The 23,916-nt window shown below is 43.3% G+C and overlaps 1 protein-coding gene across 2 annotated transcripts in view; it reads right to left on the reverse strand.

Annotated features, from left to right (window-relative positions):
• mcu (mitochondrial calcium uniporter) overlaps positions 1 to 23,916 on the reverse strand; it is a gene marked incomplete at its 5' end in the record, with an annotated part of 48,411 nt that extends 24,495 nt beyond the window's left edge. The window contains 2 exons of one of the 2 annotated variants that reach the window (XM_079230070.1): positions 217 to 327; positions 23,803 to 23,916. In XM_079230070.1, the coding sequence (XP_079086196.1) occupies positions 217 to 327; positions 23,803 to 23,916 (225 nt within the window). Of the gene's footprint in view, positions 1 to 216; positions 331 to 23,802 lie in introns of both variants that reach the window. The other variant, XM_079230069.1, reaches the window with a different exon arrangement.

A 23,916-nucleotide genomic window follows, 5' to 3' on the forward strand; every position in this document is an offset into this window, starting at 1 on the left:
GGATTTGTTCTAGACGCCAGATGGTACAATAATCAATAATGTCTAAAAATGAAAATGACACGTTATTTTCAATTCCTTTTCCACACACACACACACACACACGCACGCACGCGCACGCACGCACACGCACACGCACACACACACACACACACACACGCGCGCACACACACACACGCGCACACACACGCGCACACACACGCATGCAGACACACTAACCTGTGGAGACAGGGCAGTGGGAGGCTGGGTGAAGAGTGTGGAGTGGGCTGCAGGCCGAAGGCCATGTGCTCGCCTGACAGTCTGACAGGTGAAAGAAGCAGACAGTACCTCCTGCTGAAGAAAAGACACAAAACAGTCAAAAATTAACACGTTGGGGAGCGTCATGGTTAATGGGATAATCACAATAAACTCTAAAATAGCAAACCTTGTGCTATTTTCGCAATAGCCACCATCAGGACCCACAGTACGTCACAATGAGCTAAAAAGAGGCTTAAAATAATGAGGCGTGAAAGTGGTAGTTTTATTTTCTATTCCCGACACAGGCCAGGGCAATTTCCTCTTTGCAGCTATTTTCCAACACACCGTGTGGTCGGCGCTGTGCGTGCGAAACAGTCGCGCTATCATGTAAAGCTCCTTGTGTACGCTGGGGGAGGCAGCCTCTGCTGCTGTGACCGTCAATCAGAGATGAAAGAGCTGACCCGCCTGCAGCTGCTCCTCAGTCCATTTATAAAGCAGCATAAGCAGAGAGGTATTTATTCACTATTTCAATTAGGTTGATTGCAAGGCGACTGTTGTCATATGAGAGGAAAAGCACAAGATACAGTTGCTTTGATGGTTCTGGATGTGTGCATTTGTGAGTGTGTGTGTGTAGACTGGAATGACTAAAATAATTTCCCCTTCAAGTTAGTGTATGCACTATGTTCCCTGCCTCGCAGCTCTCCCTGATGAAAGATAAGATGGAGATAAAGTGGGTTGCTCTCCTAATATAAAACACAGGGAGCACCTTGACTGCGCCCACTGAACAACATCTAGTGCAGCCCATAAACCAGTCATATTAGACCCGTGTATTTGGTCTTTTTCTGCCTCTAGCGGGGGTCGGACCACAGACACTTCCAGAAAACAAGCCGCTCAGCACCTCACCACTCCACAAACCTGCTCCCGGCTTTCTACGGTTAGCAATAACAACAAGAAAGGTCGGACGTGATTACATTTTTGAAAACCATCCACCATCACCAGTGCATTTAAGAGGCAACGCCGTCAAAAATGAAACAGCTAGCTACCTGATTTACCGAGATCAAAAATCTGCACGTGCTAAACAGAGTATCAAAAATATGTGGAAGACAGCAGGCGCAAACCAGAAACCATGCAAATATTGATTTCTTCTCACCTGCATTAAATTAACATGTTTGCAACGAGTGCTTTTCAACACTTTGTTTTTCTGATTGAGCCAAAACTCAATAAATCTTTATTGAGTGAATAAATCATGTTTTGCGCAAATGTATGTGATTCAATGTATAATAGAAAGGAATAGTTTGTCTTCTCTTACTTGCTTTCTTGCTGAGAGTTAAATGTGAGGATAGATGCCACTCTGTACGCTGAATATGAAGCGACACCCAGCGGCCAGTTAGCTTAGCACAAAGGCTGAGAACATGAGGAAACAGCACCTCTAAAGCTCACCAATAAACATGATAGTGTCATTGCATCTTCTCACCTTAGACTCCGCAACAAAGAACATAACGCTTATTTCCCGAAATGTAAAATTATCATTCAGTGAATACATTTAATGAATTGAGTCATACATTGGTTTTAATACGAGCTATCCTTCCATCGAGGCTGAAGTCCTTCCCGTCATGCATTGGCTTGAAGAGGCTTTTTGTACACCCTGCTGGAATAACACACTGGATTCCAGTTGTGTCGTGCAGTTATCCACTAAGCCACCGTGCTGACGGTAAATGTAAGCTATGCATTCATTAATCAATAGTAATCACTGACACAGCCTATAATAAGGATGCCGGCAAACGGAGCCTTGGTTTAGCAGTAATTGTATAATTACATATTTGCTGTGTGTCTTTTCCACAAACAGAGCTCCAATCTGTATAAATAGATCTGGGCTTAACAATGTTTTACCGCACATGTTATAACGCTCACAAATACCTTTCTTTTAACGACTTTCAGCCTCAGTCAATAACGACTGAAAAGAAAAAACAATATCATCTTTTTCCAGTGGTAACAGTTAGGAATATATCTTGATACAATTAACGCTTGGGTAAATTAGGTCAGCAGTGTCTCTCACATTAATCGGCTATCCTCAGCATCCAGGCCTGTGAAGGTTCAGCACAGGTCAACCTCGGACATGAGCTTCCCTGCAAGTCACTCTTGAACTGTTGAGGACAGTTAATGAAACTCACTGTCCATTGTTCATTATCGTATTTGCCGTGCCCTGTTCAACACAAACTGGAGCTTTTGAACAGAGTGTCTTTAACATTAGATACGATAATGGACCGTGGTTCTAAGATAGCATGATGCAGCAGAATTATTGCCTCCTCCTTATCTTTGCCAAGTCAGACTTACAGCATCAACTCAAAGGAGAGGCCTGTATTCAGGACTCAAGGGAACTATAAAAGTGTCCATGAACTGCTAAGAGATTCTCCTCCGGTCTGCTATACTGCGGAGCAGAAACTAGCATTTCGTCAAATTGTTGACGCTGTAATGTGGGAATTTACTGATGCTAGTTCTCTGTCAAACAACCAAACTGACTCGTTTTCATTCTGGCAGCAAATTCAAGCTGCGGCAATACATGTAGAAAATAATATGGCTGAATGGGTAGTAATAAGCTCCCATTTAAAAAAAGAAATGCAGGTTTTTACTTATTTTGCAATAACTGTGAGACTAAGTTGTGCAAAATAAACACCACAGCATTAATAAGAAACCAAATATGTCATACATCAAATTCTGTGGGTTTTGCAGAATCACATAGTGTATATAACATCCATATTCAAATAAGATTTATTTTTTGAGATTTCACAATAATTGTACATTATTAATGCGAGACCACAAAAACGATGGCATTTCCACAGACTGTTAAACACAGAACAAACCTGTGCTGCCGGTTCTGAGCAATAATTAAGTCCCCTGAGCGGGAGAGGTGAGCAGATCTAACTGCTTCAGACGCACATACATTCATATGCAACTGGACTGAAATGTGTGTAACAATATAAAACGTTACAAAACAAAGATTAAAAGTCAAAGCTAGGGGGTTAATGATTCACAAGCTAACGTTATTCACGATGTGACAGATATACCATGTGCTCCGGCTTACGAGTTGTTTCTGACAGACTTCTGTAACCTCCTCTGCAGCAAAGGAAGTTCCCCGTCTATTTCTGTTGGTTAGATTGCCACAGAGGAATACAACCGCTCTCTCTCTCGATACCAACCACAACACACAGGGTAGAATCCTCCAGAAGGTACGCACACTCAAGACCCACCACCTAATTCTCCTGATACAAGAGGCACCAGCTGACGACACCTTCTCTTTGTGGATAAACACAATAAGCAACACAGAGGTGAGGAGGCCGACCTACTTTCTGCTGGCAAAGTGGCAACTCAAAAGGTAACAAACAGGAACACATCCCACATTGTGGACAGTTAGTTATTTATAGGTCACAGAAGGGCTGGACAATAAACTGGTCAATACCTAATAGACAATTAAAAATAATGGACAATAAAAAGCACTTTTTATCAATTGCAAAATCTAACTAGTTCGATGTTTTACAGTGTTAACAGCACGATAAAAAAATAATAATTAAGTGTTCACCCATTGAAAGATGATGATTTGCCAATGGGAAATTCTGTCATTATCAATTACAAAAAGAAAGAAATATTCTCAATGTACTTGCAACCGGTCGTATCTGGACCCAAATGACACACACCAGATCCCAGGGATCTTTGATCTTTTATTTCAACATCCAGAAAGAGCAGGCAGAGTTAAACAGAGTCAGGATGAAAAAGGCTGGTCGGTTCACCGGGAGTCAGGCTAGCGGGTTAAACAGGGACAGGCAGGGCCGGTTACAGGAGATCAGTCCGTGAGAGTGTGCTGGAGAACAATCTGGCAAGGTGTGTCTGGGAGGCAGGAGTCTATAAAGGGGCCTGATTAGTGATTAGAGGCAGGTGAGTGAACAGGTGAAGGGAGTTAGACTGACGAGGAGGGAGTGACTGGCAAATAGAGTGAGGAGGGTGTGGAGCTGAACTGTGACAGTACTCAATTATTTGCTATTGGAGAGCCATGTATCTAACCATATAAAATAGAATTCTCCCCAAAAATTGATAAGGGCATTGCTGCAGTTCAAACGTGTTCCCGATTATGGATTAAAGTACAACTGTCTGAAACTGTCTGACTCTGCAACAAGTGGACTCTTCCAAAACATTGAATTATTATCATGAGGACCTTCTCAGTCGTATTTTCCAACAGTAGCACAAGAGAGGAGCATGTTGAAGACACTGCGACGAAAAATGCATGTTTCGGAAACAAGTCACTGAGTGGCCTTTTGTAAGCATCAATCAGCCACATCACGTGTGTCATACACAGTCACAGTGAGGAAATTAGCGACCACTGGCTGCCACAAATTGATTTATTGATTGACTTACGGTGCGTGATAGATAGATAGATAGATAGATAGATAGATATTAAGTATGGAAAATACTCAATATATACAATACAATAAAATAGCAGTGTAGAACATATTAGCTTTAAGAAATTAAATAATAATGAAAATGCAAAGTATATACAGTGTATATAAAGTATATACGGTGAAGTAGATGTATATACAGTGACTAACTAAATGACAAAAGTGGTGCTAGGGTTATTGATGATTCAATTGAAGGAGGATCTGGCCATAGGTGATTTATTATAAAGCTTGCTATGAGCTTGCTGCTGCCTCGAGACAGATCTCCATGGGTCGCAGACACGTCAGACCCAAACCTAAGGTCTTCTCAGGTAACTGCAATCACACCGACTACTTATCCATTGCGCTTCACATGTCGTCAGCCTGTGTTTGACACCCGAGTGCCACCTGATCCGCAACAACACATACTGGAGTGTTTACAAGAGCTCCCAGTCAGGGCCAGACTCCAGCATTTTGTCACCTCTGCACATTCCCCTCTCCTGAACTGACATGATCCCCCAGCAGCTCTAATCACTGGAAAGGACTCATCAGCACGCAGCCAGAACACTCAGATGTCTCCTGATGAAACAGCTCAGATCGGCTAATGGTTAATCTTAGATGTCACAGACCATGCTAAGTTAAGGGGGCCTCTGTGCAGTGGAATAGGCCTGTGGGTGTGCTGAAGAAGTGTCAGTCCGTGTTTATCAGCACCGCCCACCAGCAATCTATCTGTAATTATTCAACACTTCACATTCACAGTAATAGCTCAGGGAATCCAGATGGGGGACATTTGTATAAAAACCATTATCCGATATTTCTAACTTTCTTAAACCCCCAAAACTGCTTCTGAGGCTAAATAATAAACACTGGATCCTCGGTAGAGTTTTAACTAGCCCCTCAATTTTAGAAGGGGTCAAGCAGTGTCAGAACAAGGTCTGACCACAGCTATTATTTTGGCTTACCTCAATATTGCCTGTTGTATTTATATGCATGTTTGTTTAAATAAGACTGTCATTAACATGACACCAGAATAAACATCAGGGTTTTCCTCACCATTAAAAGACTTGGGCATTGCATGAACCACTGCTTGCACATTTATGTTACTAAAGCCCGAGAGTCCATTTTATTTATTGTTTTGATTGTATGGTTTCATTTTACCAATGTCTTTTCTTTCTTTTTTTGGACATTTAAATATCTATGTCACATTCCAATTCCATGTGTCTTTATATTTTTAAGAATTCAAGTTCATTGCTATTTTAAATATATTGTCATTATATCAGTGGCATTATATGGTCTTGAAATAACAAATTTTGTTTATCGCAATTATTTAACAGAGCTTGGGAATGCCATTTGTTTAATTTTAAGTGAGTTAACAAGAACAGCAGAAGGTAAATAGAATAGAAAAGAGATGCATAATGTAAGTCTGATGCTATTTAATACTGCATGTAGAGTAAGTACACACAACGGCACGTCTCTTATGTGTTCTCTTTGAAGTCAGCAGGCTCTGCAACGCTGCAACTTCTCAATGACTCTGCACCAAAGTAACCAACATGTATTGTACAATTTAAGTGATTCACATTCTGATCTGGCCATCTCTGCTCATTCCCTTATCTTTCTTTCAGTTTCTCTTCCTGCCTTGCTCATTCATCCTCTCTGCAGCTCGCTTACTAGGAGAAGGGCAGTCAACCCCAGGGAGATGTGGGAGAGAGAGAAGGAGGGGTGAGGGATGGAGAAGGACGGAGGCTGCTAGCAATCACTGGCCACAGAGAGCAGAGATGAGAGAGTGAGATAGGAGAGGGGAAGAGGAGAGTTAAATGAAATTTCCAACACATTAAGCACACCCTTTATCCAGTGCCTGCACATGCAGGGTAAAGAGGGGCGGGCGGCTGAGTGACCACTATCAAATAAAAGTATTTTACAGCCAAGGAGAACTGATCCAGTTACAGGGATTCCCCAGATGTTCCCCGATGACAGGCAGACATATAAAGGATAGAGAGCAATAACCTGTCCAGGTTAAGCCAACGGGATGTGAAGGACTCAAACTAACGACGTCCTAGACACAGTCAGACTCCCGCTGAACCCAAAAGTTAACCTCTTCTCTCAAGGACATGCAGACATTCTTTTGTGTGCACGCCTGCGGATGAACAAGTGGGTGATTGTGTGAGCTATGCTGCAAAGCTGGACAAAGACATGACCGGAGCCACGCTGCAGGGTTCCTGCAAACCGATATACACCAGACAGAAGGGGAGAGGGCTGCACTGTCAGTGACCGCCTTTGCCATTCATCACTGGAGAGACGTGACGCAACCACGTCCCACCCACGTCCCACCATGTATTCACGGAGACACACACATATACGCAAACCGGGTCAGGCGGAGTTGTGCAGAGAGTGAGGTTGACAGCTTAGCGGCGGCTGCTGCAGCAGAGATAAATGGGCGCGTTGAAAACTGCCTTCATTCATAATGGAATACGGCAACAAAGCAGCTTCAACCCTAGGTGTCTCGGGGACTCTAAGAGGAGAACAGACAAAGGAAAGGAAAGGAAAGCAGGGGTAGACTAGGACAGGATGAGAGAGCTGTGCAGGCAGCACAGAGGTTGATACATGCTAGAAAGAGGTCAGACATCTACCATAAAACATATTCGTCAGATTCGTTCCCCCAGCTGTTACCTATATAAAGCTCAGAAGGGTGGAGAGAGCAACACCATACCATTGTTGGTATTGTTGCACCACAATGGCCTGGAAATGTCAGAACAAACATTGCTGACTTGTTCCCACTTTTAAAGGCCGGGTTCCATCGAGCTTTTAATAGCAGTGTACAAGAGAGAACTGAATATGAAAAAATTAGGAATGACCAAAAAAGGATTTAAAGTCAGCACAGTACGCTTTAATGTAAATAGATGTACGGAATGTGCCGCTTGCTTTATCTCATACAAAAGACACATAAGCGTCCGAGCAAGCTGTGGAGATGAAGCTGGTGATCAGCGGTACTGAGAGTAGAAGCGTAGGCGTGAGGGGGAGGAAGCAGAGGCACATGAGAGAGAGACGGAGTGAGTGAGCATCAGAGAGGAGGAGGGACTGTGCATGAAAAAAATCTGTCTGTGTGTGTGTGTGTGTGTGTGTGTGTGTGTGTGTGTGTGTGTGTGTGTGTGTGTGTGTGTGTCGTCATTACAAAGAAACAAAGCAAGCACTCCTTAGCATCAGTGAAAGCCACAAATAGCAAGAACCACCTACTTACCCAATGCTATATGAATAAATAACCGTGGTAAATTATAATAGTGAAACAGAAAATGGCACATTTTATCTTCAGTCAATACCAGCTTTCTGTGTTTACACAATTCGGTATAAACACTGGGACAAAGTTGTATATATTAAGGAAAATGTGGCTTACACAGTATTGTCGGGTTGCCAAACTAAGTGGCTTTAATTCTACATTGCCAGCAGAAAAGCAATAAGTCCTGTATTCACACATTGTGGGTCTCTATAGAATAGGAAGCAGTTTGATAACATGAGTCAGCTGCTGCATGAGCACAAAAGGACAACCACACCTTGTCCACACACTGTGTCTCTGCAGTTAAGTCCAACTCAAGCTGTGCAACCATCAGCACATCTCCAGTGACACTACTTATTTTGGCCTCTTGATGGATGAGTCTGGAGACTGGCTTCCAACACTACAGCTCAGCTTTATCTTCAAGTTGAGCCTGTAGTGTAATGTAACTGTAGTCCAGTGGTTCTCAACCATTGTCTCGAGCTCGATCGCCATGCAGCTGATGTTGTAGTTCACTTTCATACTGTGATCTGTAGGCTTTAGCGTCTAACTTTATCTTTTGAACCCGTTTTGCTGAGTTAGTTTGACATTCTGGATTGTTCCTTCAAATGCTTATTGGTTTGAACCTTGTGTCTGCTTCTCTATAAAACAGTTTTATTTTTTTACAAAGATAAGAAAAAATATTCAGGGAGTGCAGTTGGTGGCAGTGTGAGCTCCATGGCAGCTCTGACAGCTTGACGGAGTAGCAGCGAAGATGTTGCCTCCACCTGCTGCTTTTGAGTGATTATTGTGAATGCTCTGATAAATAAATGGAAATAAACAATACATTGATTGATGATACGTTCCATGACTTTTTCTCTCCCCATCGACGAAAATCCCCTCATGTGCACGCACACTTTGACTATCACAAAGACCTTCAATAAAATCTATTCCGAGGCAAATAATATCACTGGAGAAGGGAATGTAAACCATTCCCTTCTCCAGTCAAAAATATTTGCGGGTGTGCTGTTAAACAGCTGATCCTCTCAAGGCATAGGTAGGAAATCCACGGCCCGCCACTGATATATATATATATATATATATATATATATATATATATATTTATATTTATACTAGGTACAGCTTATAGCTGTACCTAATATCAATATATTCAGGGCCCGCTAAGCCTTCTCTGCTGGCCTAAACAGAATCACAAAGTTTAAATAAAAAAATGTTTTTTATATTTAAAAGTTATATATATTTTATAATTTAATTGTTTTTCACAAATAAACTACATGTATTATAATGATTTACCGCGCCGCGATCAGCTGTTAAACTAAACAGCATGCGTAGGTACCAAATCCACGGCCCGCCACTGATTATTTATTTATTTATTTATTTATTTATTTAAATAAATAAATAAATAAATATATATATATATATATATATATATATATATATATATATATATATGATAGATAGATATGTGTGTGTGTGGCAGTCAGCAGTATGAAAGCAGGCAGTGATTTTGCCCATCTATATCGACAGCAACACATCATGTAAGTGTGTGTGCGATGACCTCTGCCCTTTCCTGCCAACCTGTCCATCATGTTTTCCAGATACCTGGTGGCAGGAGATCGTTAAGGCCAACTGGGAACACCTGTGTTCCCGGTGGCCCTGACTGCTACTGCTGTCTCCTCATTGTTGTGACCTAAAGAGCCGGGTCATAACAACACTTACACAGATCCATTTGAATACAACTGTGTTTTGTATTAGAATGTTTATCAACTGGTTAAGAATCACATTTACATTTCAAAGATTTAACTGAATGTTTTTAGGTCAAGGGGCTACAAGATAACCCACCGCTTCCACTCACAACACTTGGCTGAAGGGCTTCTCCTTTCGCCTGCAGTATGTCCTTCTTAAACCGGCTCATTATAGCACACTTGATTTGTGGGCATTGCGAGGCTGTATATCATTTCCACTGCACGCATCAGGAAGTAACTGGGCTGACCTACAATATCATGGCCCTGCTTATGAGCCGCTGTTTGTTAGATTTTATTAATGCAAATGGAACACGCTGTGCTGCTCCTTCACATCAAACATTTCCCATCAGCAAGGCCTCTATACTGAACTATACTCATTGAGGGCTTTGACCAATCTGTATAACCTTTGCTGACTTTTTTTCTCATTGCAGTTACTTTGAAGCAAACCTTCCTGTCAAAAGCTAAACTGCCCTGCTCACATCACAGGTGCTGATACCAGTACAGGCATCACAATCATACCGAAGCTTTTGACACACATCCCTGCCATCTGGTTCTGTTTTTCATTACAGCAGTGGTCTCGTAGCTTTTGCTCCACCAGAATCTGGGGAGCACAGTCACCATTATTCTGATTAATGTCTGTTTGTATGAGGCCATGCGAGGGAACAGACTGCTGCTACTCTGACACTCCTACTCACCGTATGCATTTTTCCCCTCTGGGTTTTCGTGGCAATTGCAAAATAAGTTAAACATTGAGCAGCAGTAACTCTCTTCCATTTATATTTGACAAAATAATGATTTATATTCAATTTTGCATCAAAGGAAATATAAATTTGAAGGAAAGCCTCAAAGACAATTCAATAATTCAAGACCCGAATGAACACTGTCTGTGCAGCGCAGCGTTACATGTCTTCCAAAGAGGCGACTGAATGGAGGCAAGTGACGAGTGCAGTGAGGAAGGCCTTCTACTGAATGCAGGTCTGCACAGGGAACCGTACCCTATCCTGGACATTTTTGCATAAGAAGCAGAGAACAGGAGACAATGAGATGAATAACCTTCAATTCTCTGTTGGCAAAAGGACATCTTCAGCTTGCAAAGTGTTACCCAGGCAACAGCAGCACCAGGACTTTTGAAACACTCCAGGAACCTGCGCATTTACTTCTCTTCTCACCTCCAAAATCAAACTCTACCTGCACCCGCACTTTGTAGCCTTGGTTTCTGGCCAGGAGAATTACTCACGTCTTCCCAATGTCGGTGTAAAATGTCTGGATTTACAAGACAGCTTAATATATTGTAACTTTAGAAACGTTGCCTAAGGCAGCAAACAAAAAAAAGGCTTTGCAATCGTGTTGCTATTAGCTGTCGAAAAAGGAGATGCTGTATGCTGTACCTAATCTCCAACTCCTCCAATCTCCCCCCTCTCCTCTCTCATACGCTTGCTTTTTTCTCCCCCCCATCCCCTTCCTTCCCATCCAGTGCATGTTTAGGTTGGGCTTTCCCGAGGGTTCCCCCCAGGACCTGGGTTGATAAAGGCTCTGGCAGAGCGAGTTGAAAGCTCAGCTGGAGGTGCTTCACTGATCTGCTGTGCTGTTAAGCTCAGCCGTTCTACCTCATCACTGCTCAACTATTTTCCCTGGGAAAACACGACCGGGCTGATACCTGGTGACTGTCTGGCTGAATGACAAGCATTTGATTTCCATCTAGCGTGTGTACGGAGGAATAAGTCGGACGGTGACCTTTCTCTGACAAGCAGATAATTGGCTTCTCTCTGCAAATAACAGAGAAGGCATGGGGCTCTGGTGCAGATGTGCTACGCAGCAGGCAAAACCCCACACAAGAGACACAAATAACTGGGTCAGAAGAAGTGTATCAGCTTTTTATTTGCACAGTGGAAAGAGTGCCTTTTTTTTTTATTCCAATGCCACAGCCCCGCCCCAGATCAATACCCCGAAGACCACAGTTACACTCCGTTGTCCACATTAGCAGAACAGAGAAGTGAAAACATTCAAATAATTCAAAGTAGCTGCCACATGCTGAACACATGGCCACTTTGACATACTTTAAGAGCAACCTCATGGAGCGCAATTATAGTGAGGCTCGTGACTCATACAGGCTGCCAGTGGGGTCATGAGATTCCAGTGCAAAAGCCTCAGATGCTCCTACTCTTAGAGAAAATAATGTTTTGTGTGTTTGTGAGCCTGACTGTCTGTGCATGTGGGTGGTAATAAGCGAGACAGAATGATGTAAACTTCAAACAATGGTCTGCATTGCTTCTCGAGCAATATGGGGGAAGCTGCTGCTGCTGCAGTGCTCGGAGTCGACTCAGACATCTGCAACCAGAAGAGAGGAGCACACTTGTTGTAGTTTCCAGACTGCTATGGCAATGCTGTCCTGACCATATATAATGTAAATACATACCTTTGGCTAAACTCGCCAAGAATCCTGTCCCCCTCAATGGCTCGACTCTGATCACACAGCCAGAGCCCACAGAGGAGCGTCTCCATGGAAATGCACTTCACAAAGTCTCCTCTCCACCATCTCCTCAGTCCTATTTATAGAATGGTTGGGGCACCAGCTCACTGGCAAAGGATGAGTAACCGTATAGTGAGAATGGAAATGTCTCGTATCTCCACAGTGCTTGTCTTCCTGCGCACAACTTCATTTCAAATCAAAGGCTTTGAACGGGCGTTCGCACAAGCAGCTGACAAACAATCCCCGGCCTCCACGAGAGAAAGCAGGTCTTAAGTGTGTGAAGTTGTGGAGGAGCAGGTGTGCGTTTCAAGTTGATGCAAGGCCTGCAGGTTACACATCAAATGCCAGACAGCAGCGTGAAGACAGCGGGCAGCGGGGGTCTCTGTGGCCCGTTGCTTTTTGACCTCCCTCTGTGGAATGAGGACGTCAAAACCATGGGCGTTTTTTAGGTCAACAGCTTCTTCCTCCGTCTCAATCAGGACACGAGGCAAGTGTGTCTGTGTGCCAAAGCACATGAAGAGAAATGAATAAATAAAAAGATAGATATTTCTGAGCTGGACGAGAATATGTCTCCGCCTATTAAGAGAGCAGCGAAAAGAGCTCCATTTCAGTGCCTTTAAGGTAAGAGTCACAATCTGAAAACACCGTCGGAGTTCAAGGGAGAAATCCTCCCCAATCGTGCAGATAGCGCTAATTAGCATTAGGCTACACCAGCGTCACGCTTATTACTGCCACACTGCAGTGGCACCACAAAGAGGAGCTCCTGCACACAGCATGGCGTTAACTCAATGACTGAGAACAACAATTAGGACCGTCGGCTTTCATTAGCAAGAGACGCTCACTCTCAATGACTGCTAACGAGACTACGAGTCGCCATCATTTCAATCAAACATCACCAAATCTAGAGTGCTGCCGCTGCCGTTGTTGTTGTTGTTGTTACTGGATACATCTCCTCTTAAATGCCCTGATGCCGCTGTGAGTCAAGAGTTAAATGATCTTTCGATCCAAAAGAACAGAAGAATGACTAAATCTTCCATGTCGGGCTGTCACATCAACTCATCAACAAAAGATTACAGGAGCAGATCTATTTACATAAGCAATTTACTTAATACCCTGCTTCCCGGAGGTGAAATGAGAAGAGACCAGATTTTATCTCTCACACACGTCTTCCCCTCCAAGTCCTTTTCTGACTTACAAGAAGGCAGCAAGGCAACACTACTTTATAAGGCAGGGCGCAGTGTTTTGGAACAGGTTGGATTGGTCATTGTGAAGTTGGCTGAAATGACAATGTATTTCTGAGACATTATATTTATTCACTTTAAAAAGGGGGTTTTCTGTACATTACATAATGTGGTGGCAGTTCCTTTAATGCGGTATAACTGATTGCATTAGGTCATTGTGGTTCCACTTAACATTATCAGCAGTGAGTAAACTCATTCGATGCACTAACCGCACAGTCATGTTACAGCATTTATAGTAGATATGCAAACTGAATGCCGCTATGGATCATTTCTCTCGTGATGTACAACTGTTTTGTCACAGAAAAGCATCTGAGATTAAATCAATCAGTGTGTGTCAATGGAAAGTTGAAAATAAACAGCAGTGCATTCAGTTAACACTAATGCCACATCAATATATCAGACAAATATCACAGGCTTGGCAATGCTTGCAAAAATCAAATGAGAATAAGGATCTAATAGGATTATCTGGTCAATATCTTCAGTCCACACAGAGACAAAGAATACCATTAACTTCACAAAGGCTCCAGAGTGCGGAGGCAGCAAAAGGCAGCCATATCCCCATCACTACCACCACCATACTACATATGACCCCACCTCTTCCACATACAACCTCAGCTGAGCTCTCTGAATCAGGCATGCTTATTCCCCTTGTGTCTCCGACCACTGATCCACTACTGATATAACTTAATTAAAAGAGACAAGACTCAAAGCTCAGACCCCTGATTCATTTAAAACTAGCAGTTAAGTAGTCAGAGGAGAGCGGCCACCTATCTAGAGGAAAGCTATTAAGAGTCCTTGCCATGCAGAGCAGCAGAAAAACTGTGCATGCACACCATAAAGCACTCAGCTTAGGTCGTGATTGAGCTTGTCGTAACGCGAGCAAGAAATGTTTGGCTCGTCTCTCTGTTCGAGCTAATCATTACAAAAAGCACAATATGACTTGAGGGCTTAGAGTCCATTGTTTGTCGAAGATGTGTATATTTGTTTGTTTTCTCCATGGTGAACCCGCCCTGTGTGCTTGTGTCTACCTTGGCACTGCTACAACCTGGGTAATTACAGTGCAAACAAACTTGGCGCCGGGCCGAACAGAGTGTCTTGCTTTCTGCGGTTTCATGACATTTCCGTGTGTTCGGAGTCTGATCAAATTGTTCAGAAAGCACAGACAGCTCGTTTCAGGCAGAGAGCAGGCTGGGAAGGCCATTTGGAAAAGCTAAGAGGGACAATACAGGAACAGTTTTGTGAGTCAGCAAAAAGGAGACTCAAAGCTCCCAGAGACACAAGAAAGGACATCAGAGCCTGTTTCACTCCAGCATACTATGTTGGTTGTGGGTGGCAGACATCCTATTTCCTGTCATGACCTTTCAGACCACATGTCGTCTCTGAGCAGCTGCCAAGCAACCTCTTATTTCTGTTTGCTTACTGGGATACAGTTGTTTCATGTTTAAAAGACCCCCCGACATGTTTCTTTGTCATGAGCGTGCTGAATTCTCATATTCAAAGCAACATCTACAGCCATGTTAATGCCTAGATATTGTTCGGTCTCAATTGATAGAACTGTGGTTATATACGTAACTTTAGTTTTATCGTCTATACAAGCCACAACAGCTGGACTGTCATTTACATGACTGCCCAGCCAACATTTGATGGAGGGGGTTGAGCGTGGCGTTGCCTCGAAGGGGCATGACGAACCAGGCAACATCATCAACAGCTCACAATTACTGGATATTCTCTCGAAAAAAAAATATATTTGTATCTTGCAATGAACACTAGACTGGGAGCAGGATCATTTGCTGACAGTGTTCAACTTACGTGTTGAATGTTTTCCCTTCCTCAATAAACAATGGAAAAGTCTGTTTTCCCTACCTTCGCTGGTGCAATACAACATTATTTGGCATGTTTTTGCCACTTTAGAGCGGTAAAATAGCATGAAACAACAGCAAAGAAGTTTCACAAGCATGTCCTCAAGTGTTTGCTCAAATGAATACTTTGTGTTATTCAGGGTTAACGAAAGCCAGTGAGACTTTAAATCACATTTCTAGAAATTGTGGAGAAGGTATTACAATGTTATGCTACTATATCCTGATACAAAATAAACTTTTCTTTGTCACCTTACATCTTTTTAATTTGCTTTGATCAAGAGAATGTGTGATTTTCACTAAAATGCCCTTTCACCCTTTAATTAAGGAGACATGACAAAGCTGCTCGCTTCATTGATTTGCTCCTGGCACAAAGCGTGCAGTATATATAGTACATTGTGCATTTTTACACAAGCCCTAATATGATGTCTGTAACTAATGCCTGCCAGCCACCACGGGTAGAAAAGTGAGCCGGTGCTGAAAAGAAACAACAAACGGCAGCCTGCTTGGCAACAGGCCTCACTAAGCCGCCACGGAGAGAGATTTCCTCTCAACTCGACACACACACGTCTCCCACTAGCCACAATGACCTCGACACATGGATGATGTCGCAGCCCTCCATACATCCTGTTTAACCATGACCAGCAAAGCCCTCATCTCCCTGGCAAACTAACGCCAGTACGTTTTCCAACGCTGATGAACTCTGAAGTGCATGCAGATTTCCCAACTGGCTTCATCAGAGGAGACACTGGCCCGCTCGCTCAAATCAGGTGGAACAAACTTGAAAATGTCACGCCCTGCTTCCATTAACCCAGTACAGTATGTCGATCCAGCAGGAACAGAAGGACGACTTACAAACTAGTTTGTGTGTGTGTTTAAGTTTGAGTTTAAGTTTGCACGGGTCCCCTTTGGAAGTGACCCGTTTAGTTATTTGTGCAATTTGTTTGGCTTTCATGGTTCCTCTGCTATTTTGGTTAAACTTTAACCTAATGGAGCAGAATGTTGTGCTTGAATGCCAAGTAATATATTACTTATTCCTCCAGCTGAGACACTTATATGCATGCACCAATAATTTACTAAGTAATTATACTCAAATGTGTTGTCAGGGATCCTAAATACTTCAGCTTTACCATCATATACAATAGATCTCATAGGATGCATTCTTCTAAAAAACGGTGGCCGTTTGGAGGGTACAAATATTCACAGCTATTTTAAAATTGTCAGTTCTACCCAAAAATTTTAAAAAGAAAACACTTGATACCTACGCATCTACTAATTTAAAACTCCAATTTCCAAGCCAATTGTGCTCTATAGTTAGACATGCACAATAATCCCTACGGTTGAGCTGGCAGTGAGATGTGGGAGCTGTAATGAGATGCAGCCCAGTGAAAGAGGTGAAACTTAGGCCGAGGGAATCCTCACATCACACAATCCCATCATTCTTCTCATCAACAACACAGCCATTACTCCAGCAGCAGAACTGCAGCCATTCATACATAATGCCACAAATTCCAATTAAGAGCAGCCTCGCTGTTGACAGCGAAGCCGGTTTCTTCTCTCTTCCCGCCATGATTCTCCTCTTGCTGCGCTGCCCTGATAGGATTGTTTTCTACTTTAAACTCAGGATGCACCGATACTGATATCGGCCGATACCGACTCAAAGCGAGTTAACTGTTATATATTGTTTACTTTATAGTATATAAACACACCTGTTAATTGTGAATATTTGTTTACCAAGGTGCTGGTGTACAATTCAATATCTTAATATTCATTAACAATTCTATAAATTCTTAACAATGTATTCATTTTGTTAAATGTTGTTCGGAGAGCAATAATCCCACATGAAAAAATGATCCACAGCTTATTAAGTAAACACTGGTAACTGATCAGTACTCTGTATCAGCTGATAACTAAAATGCAGGTATCACTGTCGATATCGGGACGGAAAAAGTCAGATTGGTGCATCACTATTCAAAACAGCACAATTGTAATTTATGGATCTGTCAGATTCCATATACTGTGCCATATCGTTTTCAATTCAATAAACCAGCGCAATGTAGATAAGTGGGAGCAGATTTTGGGTTCAAAGGTCTTTAATGGGGTTAATATGAAAAGCTCAACACACAATCATCAGATTATTTTTTTTTACTTATATTAGTACATACGGTCTATCTAATAGTGACTCAATGTATTGGCTTTCATCGAGAATGTATATCTGCAGCTTAAAGATATTTCAATGGCTTAATTGTGTCCCCGCAGTATCCACCTACTGCTTGTATTAATCACCATGAACTTGAATAAACAAGGGTATAAACAATCAATGCTATCTGAATAGAGGTCGACTACGCTAATTAGCTGCGTATTGGAGAGTCTTGATATTTTGCAGGGCGAAGTTCTGTCAAACTGAACTCTGCAAAGAAAACAAGGTGGGATCAATTTGCGAAGGGAAGCAAATGCTTCTTGTCCCATTTCTCGCTTGAGAGGAGCCGGTAGGGTTATACCTCCAACAAGAAGAAATGTAGAAAACCACATGAGTACTCTCAGGTAAGATATTAGCATGCTCACATAATGCTTGTTTTGAATTCAAGGTCATCTCACTTTGAACGTTCTGCATGTATAACCGACTGCACCTCATGTTGTAATTGTGTGTGTAATTTGTGACCAAGGTTTTATGCAAACTAAATGTTACAATACAATAAACGAAGAAAACAAGCTCTCCGAGTCCAAAGAAGCCCACAACAACACAAGCAGCACATACAGTATCTAAACTGCTAAATTAATACTGGATGACCGCGTACAGCATTATACAAAACTGTTCAGTCAGCAGAAACGCAGTACTTAGTACTGCAATACTTAGTAGTTGCAGTGCTTGTCGCTGTGTGGCGGAGACTAACTGCTCTGGACCCACTGACCCGCACAAAAGGACAGCAGCACCACCTCAATCAGGAAATGCTTTCCCATAACTGTCACACACTTTATGACAAATCACCTGGGACCAGCTGACCTTCAAACAAGCCAAATCTGCCCCGTCCAATTTACACTGCTCAGTTGGACCCGGCATTGCCACAGATTAGTTTCGCCGTCCCGATAATGAGCCCGAGCTTAAATCTGTTGACATGAAAGGCTGTGCTGCTGGTGGCCTTCAGGTACTACTCACCTGCCCTCCTGGCAGAGGACGCCACCAGCGCAACATAACATCCCAGAGATGAGAGGGGTAACCAAGCGTTGCCTCCATCCATCCATCATCACATTACACACGTTGGCCTAGTTTAATGTCCTTTTCAGACTTCACTGGAGACGCTGGGCCACACAGAAATACGGGAAGCAGCTAATTAGTCGACGCCAACAGAAGACGTTCACCAGTCATTTACCACTTCAAGGGTGAAATCCCTTCTAGAGGACTAATGAGGACTTTGTCCGTCACAATAGTCTCATCCACTTACCACATCTCTATAATGAACAGCAGATTACAGATGCATGTGGCCCTCAAATTCTCGCAAGGACTCAAAGCATTAGAATAATAACTGTACTGTATATTCAAACAAGGAGACGGTTGTGGTTGCAGCAGCCAGAGTTGCTGAACACAAATAAATACAGATACAAAATATTAGTACTGAACCTGTTCACCTTCCAGAACAGTTATTTTTCGACCACGGGGCAAACAGCTGGTGAGCGTGCCGAGCAGGTGCTGCAATGTGATGGACTCGGTGAGCACAGGGAAATTAGAAGAAGCAAGCGCAGGGGAAACGGGACACGCTCTTGCATATGTCTGGAGATCGAGTAGAGCCGAGAAAAGCAAGTGGCAAAGAGTTTGTCCCCCTATGCCCATGAATCAGCTGAATAGATGCAGTCAAAGTGACAAAATGCACAGCTGTTCATGGGCCATGGGTGAGAATAGCTGCAGTGGAACCTGTTTCGCCAAGAGATGTTGTAATGTGATTATCATCGCTACACAATCACAACAAAGTTGTCTGAAATACTTATTTCCCAAAGAAATACTGCACGTCAACACTAAGCGCTCAACCATCTCTCAGACCTGACAACCTAGTTGCGTTGGAAACCGTGAGAAAGATGATGGAACCTCTAAAGAAAAATGTCCAAAAAGGATGCAGCAGAACAAATGCGCCACCCTCTGTTTCCTGCCGGGTCAGCCGTACAACACCCAGACCATAGCAGACACTGGAAATGACTCTGGCTGGTGCTTAAGCTGACAGGCTCTCTGTCAGAAACACAGCCACTAAAGCCGTCAGCATTTCACCACTGTTCTAAGATGACAAAACACACTTGTCATGCTGGACCACGTGCGAGGCAATTCGTGGCATTTTCACGACACTGCCATGAGATGTCAAGACTCAGGCCAGGTGGCCAGTTACAAAGCCGGACTAGTTCCTGACAAATTCCCCACGTGTTTGAAATGAACTGTCAGAATATAAAATATCGACAGGGTCGTGTTACCACCCGGCTTTGAGGTTGCGTGCTCAACGTACCAGCCAAGTTGTCCCAGGACCGTTATCGAAAAGAGAAGCATTTTTGCTTCAATAATATTCAATGATCAATGCATATTTTGCGAGTGTGATTTATTTCCCCTCACAATAATGAATACCTCTCCGTTGTTTTCTTTTAATTAGGAAAGACAAGAATGGCGGGTTACTCAGCAAACGTGTGATGATGATCAAATGATTAATTTCTTCATGTTCACAATAAGGCCACCTTTCACCTTGCCTTCTTTCCTCATACCAATGCCCACGCACAAACAAATTAGAGCAAACAGCAGTACTATAAAGGGGCTTTACTAACAAAACAAAATGATATGATGCTGCAGCAACATGGCCTCCTTTCATGGAAAACCGTTCCCCCATACAAAAAAACACAGAACATATGGGGGTCACACAGGTTGTGCCAAAGTCCAGATTTTACTGGTCACTGAAGTCCTCCAGAAGGGCAAACACAACAAAGGGAACGACCGCACCATTCTGTATCTGGACATTGGTCCAATATGCCTGGCTGAAAACACAAGATTGGTTGCCTTTCCTCTATTTCCTGTCCATTGCTCTGCAGCCTTCCATCTAAAACTAATTCAAACACTGGAGGTGAGCAATCACTTGTGGACTGAACCACTCTGTTGTTGGTGGGGACAGATGTGAAACTGGCAAAGTTACAGTTACACTGTGCAGAGTTACACTGTGATGTTTCTGAATGAATATGTGCATGATTATTGGTCCAAGACCAGACTTAGTTTAATTGATGTACAAACTAGCTGTACTTTTCAAGAACAATAATCAATACTATTTCTCTGGTAAAGTACTATATACCTGATCCTATTTTGTCGTGCTATAGCTACCTCTTTTAAATGATCCTTACCTAAATTTCTTGTTTTTTCCCTTGTCCATAAGGCTCTAGATGACCACACGAGTTTGGTTCTTCACGTCTTTTACTGTTAAGTAAAAAAGCACCTCATAAAGCAGTTCATTCATACTGTACAGTTGGTATAGGGGTCACTTTATACTGTATGCTAATGGTAATATGCTATCATGTAAAGACCAGTCGGAGGAATATGGCACATGGCCAGAATGTAAAATCCAGTCACGAATCAATCATTTTTCTCATCATACCTTTGACTGACTGAAATTCTAGCGTCTCACTTTGCCGAGCAGGACTGTATGAAACCCCGCAGGAAACCGATCAATTTTCTCACCCACAACAGAAAACCCTCTAAGTTGCACTTCATGCCCATTAAAATGTGCTCTGTGTACAGATAGTAATCCAATATCCATGAAAAGATAGAACAGTCCAGCTGCGCTGGCCAAAGATTATTAAGGGTCCTTTCCATTAAGGTACCAGACATGAAATGATAAGATCTGCAATCATCATAAACCTTGATGATCATAAACAGCCAATCCAGCTGTATTTTCCATACAGGGGAAGTTCGTTCACCTGTCAATCATCAGAAGTGAGAAAATGGAATCATGATTTAGCCTTGACCGAACAAATGACAGCTAATGACACATTTCCTTTATTATTTCATGCCAGAACATTTGGTCCTCCATATAATGTGCATTATACATTCATGAAATGGCCTGTGTGGACAGGTTTATCAATCATTCAACCATCTTATCACCGCACGAACAGACAACAGCCAAGCTGACAGTCACTCTCTTATCACACTAATCCGGATAACTTCTGTACTGAGCCTGTGAAGGCAGCCGGGATAAATTAGTTTACTCCTACACTGATTGGATTAAAAGCCAGGAATCGGCCTCGACCCCCTGGCCTCCAACACAACAGCCACCAACTGCTGAGCTTTAATGAACAAGTCACTTTAAAAATAAATAAATCACTGAAGAAAACATGAATTGATTTCGCTTTTCTTTTTTTATCTTAACCTATATTTTAAACACAATTAACACATTAAACACATTAACTCAGCGTGCCCTATAGAAAACCCAACTTCAACCTTTGATTCATAGCCGCTTTCCAAGCACTGTTGATTCGCAATGACTCAACCCACCTGCCAAAACAGCAGCATTTTGTATGGCAGCTGACTCAATAGTAATCTGGCGCAGGTTAAATGTGAGCCTTGAAGCCCACGCTCTGCTTTGCATCCCTGGAGAGTTGACCCATCTCTGCTGCGCCTCGTTATTGAAGCAGCAGTCAGAGCTGTTAAGTCTGCTCGCTGCTCGAAACTGCTCTTACATGTCCCGCTAACAGACACTACCTGCTTAATGGAAACTCATAAGTATGTGTCCCACTGCAGCTTTATAGACACAAGTCTAGAAACGGAGAGTTCCCACTCTGCGATGAAGGACAATGAATACAGCAGCTCGGCTGTCACACGGTGACAGGCCCACGTTAGGATCTGCAGCAGCAACGCTTCGATGGACAAAGACACAATATGACAGGCAAACAAAACTACAACCTGTGCAGGCTGAAATAAAATGAAAATGTATTAGGTCCAACTCTGCTGAGACACAGCGAGCCACAACCCTGTTTAATCATTTAAGGTTTAAATAGGCCTACGTATTGTAGAGGAGAGGAGAATACTAGCTCCCCATGGGGGCAAATGTGTTCCATCGTAATAGTTCACAGTGGGCGACATGGTGGACCACGCGAGTCTATTCTGACAATTACTTAACCTCCAGGGTATAGCCATATAACTCCACATGGCCTGTGAAGTGTGTGAGTGTTTGTATAAGGAGGAGGGAGAGGGAAAACACAAGAATGAGGAAAGGTTATCAAAAGATAAATATAGAGACAGAAAAAGAAGGGGGAAATGGAGGTAAAATGCAACTCACGAAACATCCCAGCAGTATCCTACAGTGAAGGGGACGTTCTGCCATGTAACTTCCTCATTCTTCTATTCAAGTCCATCCTGTGCCTCACCTCCCTCCTCAGGCAGCTGCCGTAGAGGCTCAGACTTTTGAGACAGTGGGTCACAGGGGCAGGAACAAGACGTGCAACCAATTTATTGTGAAACACATTCATGCTCTGGTGATTGGGAGCATTTTTTTGGTTCATTTTGAGGCTTTGTGCTTTGCTACAGTGGCTTTGTGAAGGACCTACATGGGTTTTGCAGGAAAACCCATGGATCTCCCAGCCGAATGGGGAAACACCCACAGGAAGGGGAGAAACAGCAGGCTGGCTGGAGAGTCTGACATCATCCCCAAGTGTGGGCTTCCATGTTTCTGCAAAGTCTCATATATGTGTTTGAGTGCATGAATAAACAGCGAGGATCTCCATCAGCCTCTCACTCAGCACGACTGTAGTTTTCCTCTGTAGCTGTGGACAGACGTTCATTATCCTGAGTTGTTCTGCTGCTGCAACACACACACACACACACACACACACACACACACACACACACACACACACACACACACACACACACACACACACACAGGTAGAAGCAGAGAGGGATGAGGGAGAACCATCGGTCATGGGCGGTCATCCAGACAACCCTTTCCCGGAGCTGCAGCCTCTGCTGCTCACGTCAAACGTCCTCGTTGCAACAGCACCAGAATAAGACACCCATCCCATTTCCGTCGTTAATCAGACCGATCCCACCATCTACTGCAGAAACAATCCCACATCTTAAACCAGGATCACATTCAAATCCACACACAGCCACAACAACCAGAAGAAGAAGAAGAAAAGAAATAGGTCTGCAAAGTTGAAGGACACGAGAGATTATGAGACGTGGTGTGGAAGCTCGGCAGAGTGTCTGAAGGCTGGTTACAGTAAACGGCGGGGCAGCGCCAGTGGGGTGTTGATGGGCTTACAAAAAAAAAAAAAAAAAACCTGCATTGCCTCTGTCAAAGCTCTATACGTCCCACTGTGGATATAAACAACCACGCGACACCGGGTTGAGATACACATCATGACTCATCTAGTGCCTCACCTTTCCGTGAAGCGCAATCAGAAGGAAAGACATGAACGGAAAATCTTGAGGCTAGTTAGCTTTACTTCCTTAGCCAGCCCAGCCGCCACCGCCGCGCTCTCTCCGGGTCCAGCCAGCCTGCCTGCCCGGTCCTACACCTCTCCCCGTGCGCACCAGGCGTCCTGGGACTTACCGGTCTTATGTGCTGATGATGTCGCTGCGAAGAGACAAGTGCGGGGAGGCTGCCGGCCACCGCTCCGCTGCTCCGGGACAACAGGAGTACTGATCTGCACACTTTCGCAGCCAT

Source organism: Taurulus bubalis (genome assembly GCF_910589615.1).
Source record: "Taurulus bubalis genome assembly, chromosome: 14".
In the NCBI taxonomy this organism is placed as follows: domain Eukaryota; kingdom Metazoa; phylum Chordata; class Actinopteri; order Perciformes; family Cottidae; genus Taurulus; species Taurulus bubalis.